Source organism: Gadus morhua, chromosome 8 (assembly GCF_902167405.1).
Source record: "Gadus morhua chromosome 8, gadMor3.0, whole genome shotgun sequence".
Taxonomy (NCBI): Eukaryota; Metazoa; Chordata; class Actinopteri; order Gadiformes; family Gadidae; genus Gadus; species Gadus morhua.
The window spans coordinates 10743992-10759264 of record NC_044055.1 but is presented as its reverse complement, the minus strand read 5'-3'; the positions used below and the strand labels follow the sequence as shown (position 1 = coordinate 10759264).

General features: G+C 46.8%; 1 protein-coding gene across 1 annotated transcript in view; it reads right to left on the bottom strand.

Moving 5' to 3' along the window:
• LOC115548935 (collagen alpha-1(XI) chain) overlaps positions 1–15273 on the bottom strand; it is an 87558-nt gene continuing 72285 nt past the window's right edge. Inside the window, exons 47-67 of the mRNA XM_030363874.1 lie at positions 14515–14568; positions 14169–14222; positions 13592–13645; positions 13277–13330; positions 11433–11540; positions 11243–11296; positions 10869–10922; positions 10674–10727; positions 8185–8238; positions 6758–6865; positions 6552–6605; positions 5893–5946; positions 5060–5167; positions 4792–4845; positions 4651–4686; positions 4373–4426; positions 3185–3449; positions 2123–2235; positions 1673–1741; positions 889–1122; positions 1–180 (exon numbers count right to left, since the gene is read on the bottom strand). Coding sequence (XP_030219734.1) covers positions 34–180; positions 889–1122; positions 1673–1741; positions 2123–2235; positions 3185–3449; positions 4373–4426; positions 4651–4686; positions 4792–4845; positions 5060–5167; positions 5893–5946; positions 6552–6605; positions 6758–6865; positions 8185–8238; positions 10674–10727; positions 10869–10922; positions 11243–11296; positions 11433–11540; positions 13277–13330; positions 13592–13645; positions 14169–14222; positions 14515–14568 — 1836 coding nt within the window. The 3' untranslated portion in view covers positions 1–33. The remainder of the gene's footprint in view (positions 181–888; positions 1123–1672; positions 1742–2122; positions 2236–3184; positions 3450–4372; positions 4427–4650; positions 4687–4791; positions 4846–5059; positions 5168–5892; positions 5947–6551; positions 6606–6757; positions 6866–8184; positions 8239–10673; positions 10728–10868; positions 10923–11242; positions 11297–11432; positions 11541–13276; positions 13331–13591; positions 13646–14168; positions 14223–14514; positions 14569–15273) is intronic.

Genomic DNA, 15273 nt, shown 5'->3' with positions numbered 1-15273 from the left:
GGGGGGTCTTGGGGGGGGGGGGGGGGGGGGGGTCTAGCCGAGGAAGCAGACGGGGCCGACCTCAAAGCCAAACCGCTGGTTCGAGTCCCCGAAGTCGTTGAGCATGACGTCGATGATGGGCACCTGGTCGATGCGCGGGGTGTTGATCTCCAGGACGGTGCGGGAGTAGCCCTGCCTCTGCTGCGGACACACGGCGACACAACAGGGGGCTCCGAGTCAGACTCAACGCAGAACATGTCAAAGAAGAATGTACGCACATGTTGTATAATTCTACCTTCATTTTTTTTCTTCAAACCCCCTGATGTCCCCATGTTATATTATTATCGTTGTACTATTGTCATTGTTTTGTTTGTTTGTTAGGTACTTTGAGTCAACCCTGTTGTTCTGTTAAATGCGCTATATAAATAAAGTTGACTTGACTTGTGTGTTGTACGTCCTGGCACTTAATAGTAGTACTTAGTATTGTTCATCTTATTCTGGCTATCTTTGCTGCATACAGGGATAGGTTTCCTAGCTATCTTTTCTGTATACAGGGATGGCTATCATAGCAATCGTTGCTGTATACAGGGATGGCTATCAGAGCTATTTTATGTTGTATACAGAGAATGGGTTAACCTAGAAATTGTAAGTGCTTGGCACTTTTTCCTATGAACATCCTTACTGTACCGATAGCGATATATTGTTGTTTCTGTTTCTTCAGACAAATTTACTCATGCAAGTCGCTTTCGATAAAAGCGTCTGCTAAATGCCCTGAATATAAATGTAAATATCAAGACATTACGCTCAGCAGAAACTGTTGCGGGTTGTATTTATCGTGTTGCCCAAATCCCCCCCTGATGAAGGCCCCCAAATGCAGCCGTAAAACCCTGCGTGTGCGGTTGGCCCTACCGAGCATCCGTCCGACAGGGGCTTGATGAAGGGGTTGTTGTCGTAGGACAACTCCTCGTCGTTGGAGCCCAGGAAGCGCAGCGCCTTGTTGTAGTCGTCGGCCTTGGCGTCGTACCACGCCACCGACTGGTGGCAGATGTAGGTGAAGTTCTGGCGCGCCGAGGAGCTCAGCAGCTTCAGGAAGGTCATCTGCACCGTGCTGACAGTGTTCTCCGACACGTCCACGTAGTTCAGCTGCGGGGAGAGGTGGCCGGGGGAGGGAGGGAGGGAGGGAGGGAGGGGAGGAACATGGGTGAGGGTAAGGGGAGGCAAAGGGAAGGGACAGAGAGATGGGAGGAGAAAATTAAAGATAGGAAGAAAGAAGGAAGATTGTGCGATGGGAAAAATAAAGGATGAGAGAAAGAGAGAAAGAAAGATTGGAAGAGAGAAAGTAAGAATGAAAGACGGAAAGAAAGAGAGGTAATGTTTGGTGGGAGTTTAGGGAAGAGAAGGGGGTAAGATGATTGGGCAAGAGGAGAAAAGATGGGTTAGCAGGAGAGAGAATGGAATAATCAATACGGTATAAAGGCATAGATAAAGGAATGGAAAAGGTGAGAATAAAAAAAGGGAATCATAGAACATAAAAGGGATGAGGGACAGGGAAGAGATTGAAGGAGAGAGGACGATGAGGCGCAGAATATGACAAACGCATGTATAACCTCAACCGAGGTAAAAAACCTAAATGGAAATAATGACTTTTAATTTAAATTGTAGAGAGGCTGTAACTGATTTCTGGCTGACTTACAATCTTGCCACGCTTGAATTCACTGAACCATGAACCTGGAGCCTCCTTGGGCCAGTTGGAAATCCTTACCTGATAAGGGAGAAAAACAAGTTGAAAAACAAAGTGTTAGAAAGTCACTGTTAGTGTGGTCAGACTAAGCCTGTCGCTGAAAACTTCAGAGATCCACATTTGCATTTTCCAAAATCGTATTCTGAGATTGAAAAGGCAATTGAGACGCTCACAAAGAGCATTAACACAAAAGTGGAATTGACCTAGAACTAGACTGGAAAAAGAAGCAACACAATTTAACAACAACAGTATAGTCAATAGCGACATCAATAGCAGTGCAGATAATAAGCAACAAACATCTTTGTAAAACAAATCACTACAAACTTTTTTCCAAACAACAACTTGACCTCTGCGCGGTTCCTCTCAGTGCCCTTAGGCTGGCTGCATTGACTCATGACTTACTCCTGCAGACTTCTTGTCTGGGAAGATACACGTCTCGCCGCCGGCTGTGAAGTTACAGAAGACCTTAATGGCGTCCCCTATGCATCCCTGGTTGGGATCGATCCAGTATTCACCTGTAAACAAACACACAGGGTGTCATTTGTATCAGGGGAGGGGAGGGGGGGGGGGGGGGGGAGGGATTCCATCGACTTTCACTCCTGAACTTGCTCCACAATAGATTACTTCACACACCACTAGCAGACGTTTATTTTCTAGGGTGATGGTAGCTTTTGAGGGAACAGGTGGAACGGCCTGTCCTCGAAAAACGTTCTGATGGTCACTTCCCCAAAGCACAGGGATTAAGGAGTGTTGACAAACTGTGCTGTCCTGCCAGGGCACGGCTGGTAGACTTGCCTGTCCTAGTCTAGTCCACTACCGGCCCCCTGAATCCGTAACGGAGCAGACCTATAATAAGTGTTATGAACGATGTCACCTCAGTGAAAAGGGTCTATTGGAAAACACCCAACCCTAGCGGTCAGTTGAAGATGTGATACGACGCCGTTCTTTTGCACTTGGAAAGCCGTAGATTTATAAAGAATGATGTCATTGCTTATCAGCCAAAGTGGTGAGTGGAGGCTGTAGCGTTCGCCGTGGAAGCCCTTTGATTTGTATGTTTGGACCGAGCGTCGTTTGTATAAGTACCGCCAGGCAGGAGCGACTCCTATTGATTGTTACTCTGGCGTTTCCCGGCCAAACGCAGGAGTTGACGGAAACCCTCGTTAGACACAACAAACGATCAATAATTAACTCTGCGTGGAGTCTTAAATCTCTTGTTGTTATTGCTGTACCAAGCGTTTTCAATTAGTAATAATAGAAGTCGTAATAAAGTCAAGAATCGTTTGTGATGATAATGTTTTGATGCATGTTTGTAACAGTAATTGTGCAATTATTATAAATTATGATTATGATTATTTTTTCTATTATCATCATAAATATGATTCGTTTTATTTGCTATTATTATTTATAATATCTCCCCCAGTGATGTCCCCCCCTCTCATTCAATCATCATCCGCAGGCGCCCACCGTCTGGGAACTCGGGCTGGCTGAGGTGCAGGTCGTTGCAGGTCCTGGCCGGGTTGTCCTGGGTGCCCATGGGGAACTTCATGCGCTCGATGTCCTGCTTGAGGTTGTTGAGGGAGCCGAACACGTCCTCCATGCCCTCCGAGTACGCGGCGTCCATGCCGTAGTCGGCCAGTGGCTCGTCGGCCTGGGGTTGGTCCGCCTGCCGCCTGTTCTTCCTGGAGGCCTGCTGGATGGGCAGGGGCTGGATGATGTCGCCGGGGGGACCCTACATGGGGGAGACGGGGGGTAGGGGGGGTTAGAGAGGGTCGTCGTGCGGTGGTGCAGCCACCGGCTCTTGCTGGGTGTGTTTGATCGGCGTCGGGGAGGAGTCCCTGAGATCAAGGTCACTGGGAGTAGCGAGACGTGCTAGCTGGCACAATCCAGGGTGAACTGAAGATGGCATCGTGCATGACTGGAGAGACAATCCTGTTTGAGCTCTTGGAATCTAAACCCCATACACACACACAAACACACAGACTGACTCACACGTAACCACACACACACACACACACACACACACACACACACAGACATAAACACACACACACAGACACACACAGACACACAGACACACACACACACACACACACACACACACACACACACACACACACACACACACACACACACACACACACAATCACACACACACACACCCATCCATACACATACCCACACAAACACACACACCCGTTCTGAAGCGGTGCTCAGGATAAATAACAAAGACAATCTTGTCTAAAATAGTTTCATATGTTGCGCCAAAAGTGGAGAGAGTCCCACACTATCAAGAGAGAAGAGACCTGAACCGTGTCCCGACGCGTCAGTGTGCATTTGCAGTGAGAGAAAACTGAAGTTCGGGAGGAGACTTCAGCCATCAACTCGTGGCATGCGCATTAAATATAAATTAATATGGAACATATTACTGTTACCAAAACATTTACATTGAAAATATGAATTCCAATTGTGCCTCATGTCCTTTGCCTTGAAAAAGAGGCCAGACCTTATGAATCTTAAGCACTTAAGGACACTGTACTAAATACCCATCACACATACACCTTTTTTCATAAAAGCTATGGAATAAATCTCTGCAGTCATAACAGTATGAGCTTGGAATCACACAGAGCAGCATTAACAACAGAGCATGCTTACAGGTGGTCCTGGGGGTCCAATCAATCCAGTGTCTCCCTTCTGACCGCTGGTTCCCTGGAAGGAGAGCAAAGAGGAGGAAATATGTTACACAACCACTAACCATCACACAATATTGTGTCCCGGGGCAAAAAGAAACTCCACTAGTGTCGAGTGTAACTGAGGATATGGCTGAAGAGACATTAATGCACCGTGGGATTGGGTGATGAAAATTTGGGAAGTGCTTGCATAAAAGAGCTGGAAGAGTGTGACATGTAACGTTATGCAGTTGGATAACTTACAGACGACCCCTTGGATCCCTTTGAGCCATGGGGGCCCTGCAGTGGGAAAGACACAACACGTTGTCAACGACAGTACATAACAGATGCAGCATCAACGGTCCCTGGCAGCTGGGCTTTCCGGAGGTACTAGAGAGAACTTACGGGAATACCGGGTGGGCCGGGAGGTCCGAGAGGTCCGGAAGAGCCGCCGAGACCCTGATGAGACACACAGAAGCAGCGGGGACTTCAATTCACCTGTGGGGGCAGTTTGACGCTGGGGGGAAGGTAAACACTCCTGTCCAACTGGGATCAGAGGTAACCCTGCCTCTGGCCATGTCTCTCTCTGATTGGTTTAGGGGCCAGGGGATTTCAGATGTAGAGGTTGGGTGTTTAAAGAGAGCATTGGGGGAGGCGGGGGGGTTGTACTCACGGCGTCACCCTTTCCTCCACCGGTACCCTGGGGTCCTGGCAAGCCGCGGTCTCCCTTCTCGCCTGACTCACCGGGGGGTCCGATCAGACCGATTAGACCAGGGTGACCCTAAAACCATAAGGAAGCAGGTGGGGGCACACGCACACACACACGCACGCACACGCACACGCACACGCACACACACACACACAGAACACAAAGAGACCAGACAAAAGATCAGAATAGAAACAACAAAGCTTAGTAATTATTCATTTGGCAGTGCCAGAATAATTATCCCTCCTGATGGAAAAAAGCTTTCTACCCTTTTTTAACCCATCACAACAAATAAGTAAATTGGGCTCTTTTGTCTTCAACTGTACAGACGCTTGTTTAAAAAAAGTCATGCTGGGGGGCGGGGGGGGGGGGGCGGGGGCGGAACACTTCTCACAATACATAATGAATGTGTTTACGATGGTTGTCACTTCTAACCGTGGCACCCCTGCATTCTGCATCTGCTTCAGAGTGAGGGCCATCTGTTGCTCTTCCACCGGCCCCGTGCAAATGACCGCAGCCCAGAGCGGATCTGATGTGGCTTATACCTCCCTAATTCAATCAGTGTGTGGTAGCTCTACACACACTCAAGGTTTGGAGTTTAACTCGCAAATAAATACACCTCTTTCTTCCTCTCGCCATGAAGGAAATATAGCAGTAGAAGGCTGGGGGGAAGAGACGGAGGTGAAACCGTCTGAGATGTTTGCTTACTTTCAAGGACCTCAGATAAGGGCGCACGGAAGAGATATGGGAAGCACACAATGAAGCAATTTGAGATTAGCATCACAATAACAACGCCTTGCCTTCTCTCCTTTGTGGCCCGAGTCGCCTTTCATGCCCGGGAGACCGGAGGGTCCCTATGGAGGGAAGAAAAGAGTCCGTCAAACACCGTCAGCAAAGCAAATTAAAAGCGTGGAAGGGATTGAGAGGGATGGCGGGGAGAGACAGCCTCACTTCAACCCCCTCTGGAGCTATCATAGCACAAATAGGATCTATTGCTGTCAAACAAGTGCTTGGTGAAAGTTGATGAAGTGATGTATCGTGAGTTCGTGACGCACCAAAAGAAAACAGCCCAAGGGACCTTAGTTTTAAGATAAGGGATTATCATTATGGGGGATGACAAGACAGGATTATAAACAAAGGAGACTTGATGGAGGTCACGTTAGAGAAGGGGTACGGGGGGCTGAGAGGGGGGGAGTAGAGATGATAGAATGGGTTGAGGGATAGAAGAAGAAGAAGAAGGCATAGAGGGGGTAGAGGGTCTAAAGGTGTAGAGAGGGAAGATGGGGTCGAGGACATAGATGGGATAGAGGGTGTAGACAAGGTGGAAGTGAGTAGAAAGGGTAGAGGGGGTAGAGGGCTTAGCGGGGGCAGAGGGGGCGGATGGGGTAGAAGTGGGTGGAAAAGGGTAAAAAGTTTGGAGGGGGTAGAGGTTAGGTTGGTTAGGGGGTAGGTTTCTTACCAGGGGTCCGGGAGGGCCGTCTTGACCGGAAGAACCCGGAAGTCCTTGTTCTCCCTGAATAAGAGAAAGAGAACGATATGATAGATCATTTGAAGAAGAACATTCACCACTTTTCAAGGAACATTTCGCTGTGGAGAGATGTGAAAGTGAAAGTAGAAAGTAAAAGTAAAAGTGAAAGTAAAAAGCGTATAGTGCGTTCTGCTCACCACGGGCCCGGGGATACCACGCAGTCCTTCAGGACCTGCTTTCCCAGAGGGTCCCTGTGCTCCAACTGGTCCTGTCTTACCCACAGGTCCCTCTGCTCCATACTCTCCCTGTGAGAAGAAACAGCATCAAAAATATTATCAAATATTCATCAGCTTGAGTCTGACTGATACAGCTCCATGCAAAAAGATATTCAGTGCAGTTGGATCTCAGAACCAGCAGCCTGAAACCCAAAGACTAAAGGGGCAGAGTTAGGCCATGTCTCCTGTTTCGGTACGGAGGTATGCTACCAAAGACAAACTGATTTGAGCAGGTAGACTAAGCATTCAGAAGGGGGAAGTGTATCTCTACTGTGGCCAGTCTACACAGCGTTGTTTTGAAACCTTTACAGACACGTTTTAACGAAACAAAAGTGGTGAATCGACCTTTTTGCCACCATTTATAAAACGTTCCTTTACAGCACTTAGTAGAGGCTACCGAGGTGTTTTGCATCAATACCTCAGTTGATATTCTGTCAGTCTTGCTGTTAATTTTTTTTTAACTCTGAAAGCTCTTTGGAGTTTTCACTACTTAAGAGCTTCATACCGATCAATCTTCACACAGATCCTGGCTTTTGTCCTTGAACAGCAACAGGGGGGCTTTTAGGTATTGAGCTTTCCACCAGACGTCATAATGGTGAGGACATATTGATGAGGGGATTACATTTCTCTGACAGCCAATTAGTCCTGGATTTGACACTCTAGGATCCGCTTGCCATCCTGGCATTCTCTCAAATAAACCGTATCCTTCCCCTCTCAATGTTTCTCGCATTTGTGTGCATGTGTATGGCACGCACACACGTATAAATTACTGTACTGCACACACATGTGTGTGTGCATGCGAGTGCATTCCTATGAGTGTGTTTGCTGCTTTTTCGGCTCTGTCAAACGCACGGAAATACGACAAGAAATGTGTGATTTGGGAAACCGACAAGGCAGCGCCGGAGAATTCATTGTTTGTCGCTGGTCTTTGATCCGCGGATTCTGATCGCAAGAACAACATCCCGGAACCAGCGAAGGGGAGTGAGGAGGGAGAAGGGCAAATGTTTTTGTTCCAGCATGGTGTCATCCATACGGGGGATTTCATCTAAGCCTCAATTTCAATCTTGTTCACCATGCAGACAAAGGCACGTTGTGGCCGTTTCAAATGAAGCGATCCATTTGCACTTATTTCACTCTTTCGATTCTCCCGCGCATCAGATAGTCGTTAAAACACCCTAGCCTGTGTGTCAATGCCATTAAAAAATGCAATTGCCTTCCGCAATTACATGGTATGTAGTTTCAAATTAAATTGCAGTAATGGTACAGAAATTGCATACAGGTACAGATGAAATACCCTCTGGATCCTCAGTAAAGAAACAGGAGGCTGAACGGTCGGACTGAAGGCTTACCTTGGATCCCTTTTCACCTTGTCTACCCGACTGGCCTGCTGGCCCCAAGGGACCCTGGAGAAAAATGATATTAAGAACTCATTAATATGTTGTCCTTCATCATCTGTGTCATTCAGTGTTTTACCTTCTCATACGTCTGGAATTGTTTATCATGTAACACGCCTTTGGATTCTATTGGTTTTAATTCAATGGGTTTCAATTGAATACAACTAAATTAAATTAAATTATATTCAATTAAATTCAAGTCAAATCATTTCAAGTCAATTCATTTCAATTAAATTTGTTTATATCATTAAAACATTGTCACTCATCATTATATTATACTTTTCAAATTGGCATTCATAAGTATTGATAAGTGGCTCATAATAAAACAAGCCAAATCACTAGCTCTCATGACAGACTGGACGAATAGGGGAACGATAAACCTTTTGCTAATATTAATCACGCTGATACAAGTGTAATAAATGTCGCCTTAAACAGCAGGATTGAGGAGAGTAGTTGTTGAGCCAGATTAATGAGTTTGAGTCACTTTGGATAGAAAGGCTGTCAGCATTTTTAGCTAACTGCCCTCTAATCAAACACAACAGTGCTTTGCCTTTTGGTGCGAGCAATGACAATGAGTGACTGGACTGAATCCAGTAGGTATGCAGTCGGCTGAATGCTGTCTCCCCTCTCTCTTGTGTGGGTTATGTTTACGGCATTATGACTAGTGTGTGCTGTTGTATGAATTCTCAAGTGAGAGTTGATGTGCGTGCATAACTTTAGAGAGAGAGAGAGAGAGAGAGAGAGAGAGAGAGAGAGAGAGAGAGAGAGAGAGAGAGAGAGAGAGAGAGAGAGAGAGAGAGAGAGAGAGAGAGAGACCTGGTCAGTTTTTTATGCATTAGCAGATTATTGTGTCCATGTGGTTGTGTATGTGCCGAGTTTGCTTTGTGTGTGTATGTGTGTGCTTGCTTGCGTGTGCTCATGCTTTCTGCGCGTGCATTTGTTAGTGTGTGTGTCTGCGTTTTTGTGCGTGCATGAATGTGTGTGTGTGATAGCGAACAATCCCTATGCATCAATGACCACCCACTCTGAGCCAATTTAGAAGAGATATCGGGGGGAGAATAACCCGGCAATTAGCATGGAGAGGATAAAAAATATATCAACAAAGGCCATTAATATGGAATGAAATGGGGGTCTAATTTGCTCTGCAGCCTTTGTCACGTAGAAACACACAGCCCGCGGAATACAAATGCTGAGCTTAAAAGTGCAAAGCACACTGAACTTCTAATTGCCTGATCAACCTACAGTATGAACCCTGCTGTTTGAAATTCCTGACACAGAATTGCCCAGGAAAACGCTAATCTAGCAAATAGAATGGAAATGTTACTTTCCCAATGTTACAGGAAGCCCCTGGCAGTTGGCACTGAGCTCTGTCGTCCCCAGTACTCTGCCTCCTCTCTGCTATCGTATGCTTCTGGCATTCAATGTATTGAGACTTATTTCACATTTACTGCTGCTGTTGATCATCCATGAGGCGCACTAAGGGTGCTGTCCAAACAGTGTACGCAGAGTAAACACACTGTTTAGACGTTTGGACAACACCGTTGCAAGACACCGTTTTAGGAGCTGTTTTAATGCTCCGCTAATTCCACACCAAATATGTGTTTGATTCATTCATAACTTCTGATGGATGACAGCACAGGGAATATTAGAGATCGGTCCAAAATATGCTAACCCCACAATATTGATATTCTTCCCCGCTGGCAGGCAAGAGCAATAGAGAAGCAATCTCGGATAAATAAACCGCTATGCCTCTCTTGGCTGAATCCATACAGTAAAGTTGAGAGGCATGATTGAGCATGTATTCCACTGAATACCAATGTGTTTCCGTCCTCCATGCAACACCAAAATGGTCTTGGAATAAGAAGTAGTCCCTCTTGCTGAGCAACACATGCCAAACTTTAGTTTGTACTTAGTCTTGTTCTTTGTGTTTTGGTGTGCTGCTTCGAAAACCAATAAAACATCATGACGGTGAATGGACAATTGTAAACAAATGTTGGAAAGAAAAAGAGCTCAATAATGATTTGTGTGTGTGTGTGTGTGTGTGTGTGTGTGTGTGTGTGTGTGTGTGTGTGTGTGTGTGTGTGTGTGTGTGTGTGTGTGTGTGTGTGTGTGTGTGTGTGTAGGGGATTGATTCGTCTGTCATGTCGAACAATGACAGTGCTGAAAGTAACAACTACATTCCAAAACTTAAGACACACTCTCTGCTATTTCCACACTACGACCACCTCTTCCTAAGTAAAAAAATAACTATTGGCCATTACTCTGGAAGAACACACTTGTTTTTTTTCCAATACGAGTTTATAAAATGCTGTGGTTAAAATAAATTGTGCTTGTTTTGTATCTCTTATTACGATGAAACCATTTTCCTACTCCACACTGGTTTGCGGAGAAGTGGAGCATAAGTGAGACATCCAACGAGGGGGTCTCATACATCATGCACTTACCCGTTTGCCAGGTGGGCCTGGTACTCCAGCCTCCCCGGATGGACCAGGAGGTCCCTAAATTGGAACAAACGCCACACTTTTACAGTAGTTATGCATAAACCAGATTTAACAAAGATGCAGTGTCAAATATATAATACATTGTGTGTTAGATCTTTTCCACGTGATTTGCATAAATTTTAAAAACAGCAGACTCACAGGTTGACCGGCGTCTCCGTCATCTCCCTTGTCTCCTCCTAAACCGTCCAATCCCTGAGCAGAACAGAAGAACAACGTGACTGCATGACCTTGACGTACAATGAGTTATTTGTTTTGGGATTGTGAAAATATTTTCAATACACGCTCACTACACATAATACCACTTCAGTGTAATCTCATAGAAAAGATAAAATGTAACATCAACATAAAAAAAAACAAACATAAAAAGAATAAATGCATTTGACCTTTCCTTGTTAATCTATAGGCATAGCCTACCCCAGGAGGGATGAAACAAAGGCTATCCCCTGAATGAGCTGTCCAAAAACCCCAATGCATTCACCCCGGATTGATTAAAGTCCCCATTAAGCACTTACAGCGACACCAGCCTCTCCGGGGGGTCCTGGGTCTCCGGGGAATCCGACCGGCCCCTGCACACGGACAAAGAGTCATAGCGTCAGTGACAGTTCTATTAGCGGCTCCGCGCAGGGTTCTCCAGGGTCTCCATGGCAATAAGCCGGCCGTGTAATCCGGCTATTGTGTGTGTCGTGTCAGGGGCTGACGTACAGGGTTTCCCTTGGGGCCGTCGTCACCGGAGGGGCCGCGACCGCCAGCGGGGCCTGCGGCTCCAGGCGGTCCGGATTCACCTTTCTCGCCGGTTTCTCCTCTGGGGCCCTGAGGGACAAGAGAGGCAGGAGGAAGACTGTAAGAAGGTGACTTTGTCATCGTAAACCCGAGTGGTATCAAGAGGTGTGCCGAACTGGGTTGTCAACGCTACGCATTTTGGTTTTTTAACCTCGAGCTTGGGCAGCCTTATGAGGAACACCAGTAAGAATAAAGTCTGCTTTGATGGCCCAAAGGTAGGAGGTGAATACAAAACAGGTACTTGACAGATCCTTCTTCTACGAGTCTTTCCACGGCGAAACATCAACAAAACACCCACACTCTCCACACCCCGCATCAAGATCTAACCATGAAACCCCCTAGCTCGTCCCGACGTCGGGATTAAACAACAGCAGGCAGGTTCAAACTTGTGCCCCGGGGGCGGTTGGGGCGTAATTACAAGCCCCGTAGTTTACAAGGGATCGTTAGACGACCCGTTAGCGAGGGTGCTGTTTTTCCCGCTCGATGCCAGCAGTGTGCACTAACTCCTCGAAAGATAGCAACCCGACCTGACAACGGGCCTATCCGTCACCGTGGAGTGATACACAGCCAGTGGACAGCTCCGTCAATACCCCCCCCCCCCCCCCCCCCCCATAAACCCTAGTCGGTATACTTGGGCCCTATCCGACGGGTCTGCTCAGAACAGACCTGCTCCACTGTGGATCAGCGGTACGTTTTTTCCTGGACAGCTCGAGGAGGCAACACATTAATACTTGCTCTTGAGTCCCCCCTCTCTTCCTTCCTAGTCTCTAATTAGGAGGAGAGATTTTAAATCCACTCAACGCATCACGTTCCAGGAGGTACCGGGGAGCGAGATAAATAATACACGCAAACAAATAAGGCCATCTGGTAATCAATTATTCTTTATAATCCGACAAAAACAATGAACGCCTTCTCCCTGCTGCATCCGCTCATCCAGCAGGTGTGTTGTTTGTCTGTTTGGACCCAGAATGAAATGCTTTCCCCTAAATAGAGACGTACTCGTCTCCAGGTTGGTTCGTTATCGACGCAGTTAGATTGGTGCCGTCTAAATGTGGCCTGGCTAATCACGTAGTGACGGCAATGGCTGCCCGTCAACATGACATTGCGCCGCAGCAGCCGGCGGTGAAGCACTCCCCATTGCTCAGCTGACAAATAATTAACATGGCCTAATTAGCTGCCCTCAAAGATTTTAATTAGTTAAAAAACTAACTGCCGCAATATCTCTCGTGGGACGAGGGGAAATTGCACGCCAGCGGTTTTAGTGCACTTATGCATTAAAGTGTGGCTCAGCTGGTTAAGAGATTGAACCCGACGGTAGAAACCGCAGTGTGTTACATTTGAGTGTTTTGTGCATTGCTTGAGCTAATGCGACCTTAAGGTAGGGATAGAAAATGACTTATGAATATCAAACAAACTATGTGGATTAAGGGATTAACAAGCATAAAGTGGGTGCGAGCCTGTGTCTGTGTACATGGCTACGATGCATGGGCTTACATTCACGCTTTCGTTTCCCATTCTCCCTGTTTTTGTTTCCGGTTTTAAGTGCGAATACAACTTTTCATTTCAGGGATATGTTTTTTTTTTTCCTTTTTCACATGTTTGATCATAGTTTATGCTTTTAAATAAGCGTCTTTGGCATCATTGCTGATGAAAGAGCCCATGATAAAAGACCAATCATCATCATATAAGTCATATATAATAAGTCATAATATAAGCATCCTTCGGGGTATATTTTTAACGCGGACGGTCCATCACGCTGCACTCACCCCCATGCCAGGCTCTCCGGCGGGTCCTGGGTTGCCTGACTCTCCGTGCTCTCCCTGTTGAAAATCACATGTGACAGAGTGACAGGTTATCACCCCGGCCTCCGAAGAACCGTCTGCGCCTATTCAGTGGTAATCCGTCAGCCGCAGCATACATACATGCAGCATCTACAGTCAATCACTGGAACATTCTCTCACTTTCTCAAGTTCACACGTTGGTAAAGAGTTAGCATTGGCATGAATATGTTCACAAGTTAATTAAAACCGTAGGAAATCTGGCCGGCTCGAAGCCATCTGGAACCACAAGTTGGCTGTTACCTTCTCTCCGTTGCCTCCCATGGAACCGATACCACCAGGTGGTCCTTGTGCACCCTGTGGAGAAAACACACACACAAACACACACACACACACACAGACAGACCCAAACACAACACCTCTGTTATTACAGTAACAAGCTCAAAGAAAGGAGGAGGAGAGTCAAAGAATCAAAGCCTGTGTCGCAGGTGAGGGTAGGCTCAAGCTGCTCATCAGAATTCAGAATCAGCTCAGAATTCAGAACGCCAAACTCAAAGGCTTTTTAAAGTGTAGCAATATTCAATATTCATACGCAACTACAAAGACAATTTTGACCCTAATCTGTGCATTTTCGGCCGTTGTCTCATTCCCCCACAAGCAATGGGGCAAGCAATAATACTATTACAACTTTTTGTTATTTGTTAACCATAGCGCTGCTTTTCTTTCTGGTATTTTGTAGTATATTACAGTGTAAAAAAAACAGTGTATACACTTACATGCCTCTATTTGAGAACTTTAAATTGAAACATTTGCATTGAATCCAAAAGAAACAGGGTTGTCATGGTAACACAAGGAGGAGGTGAATGAACACGAGACTCACGTCGGCTCCGCTCGGCCCCTGGGGACCTCTGGGGCCAGGGGGCCCGGGTGGACCCTAAAGATGGGGGGACCAATTCAGGACATCCGTTAGAAATTCAACCAACCCCGAGTCAATGTTATAAATCGGGTAAAGCTAGCGTTACAAAAGACTAATATTTTGTATTTTGACCGGCGAAATAAAAGGGTTAAGAAGATCGTTGAGAGCACATTGATTTTATGCCGAAGTGTAGCACTAAGTGTTCAGTGTTCAATTTCATAATTGCAAACTCTGGAGGGCTCTCCGGCACCGCCGCCGCTACGGCACAGAAATAAAATACACAAAAACAAAGAGTGGCGGCAGCACTCACCATCGCTCCGACGTCGCCGTTCTCTCCTTTGTCACCGGGGGGGCCGGGCAGACCCTGCGGAGCAGACAGAAACGTGAGTGCTTGGCCTGAACAAAGTGAACGTTTAGAACAGGCCACGCACATCTGCACGATTAGCACCTAACACCTCCACCTGCTGAAGAATAAACGGGTTCACTGACGATGAGGGTGGTGATGATGACGTGATCGGTTGGAGGCGATGCACCGTAGCGCACATCATGGGGGTGTGTGGGTGTGTAGGTGGTGGTGGGGCTGTGTGCAAGGTGGGGGTTAGGGTGGGGATACACTTACTCAGCCCCCAGCACCTGTTTGCCGCGCACTCACAATTAGTCAAAATGAGCAGCTTCTGTAATTCAGTAAGAACGTGGGGGAGGTGGTTGTGGTGGTGGTGGTGTAGGGGTGGGGGGAAACCTGGCTTTGATAATTACAGGGGGGGGAGCTCCATCCATCTCTCTGTGTAAGACGTGTGGAAGCAGAAAAGAGAGGGATGGCAGGGCGCTACGTTTTTGGAGGGTCCAGATGGGAGCCTGACCGAAAGCAGTTCGGCCACGACGTGAATATAGTTGTAGCCGTAGCCGCTGGGGCACATTAGCCCACGCACCGTAAATAAAGTAAAACGAAACCAATGGAATAAACATGTGAAAAGCCTTCCGTTGTGGTTTCTTTGTTCACCTGCGTAATTGCAGTCATTACTTGTTCTGTTAGCTCAACCCGGCTCACGAAGCGAGCATAATCAATTGG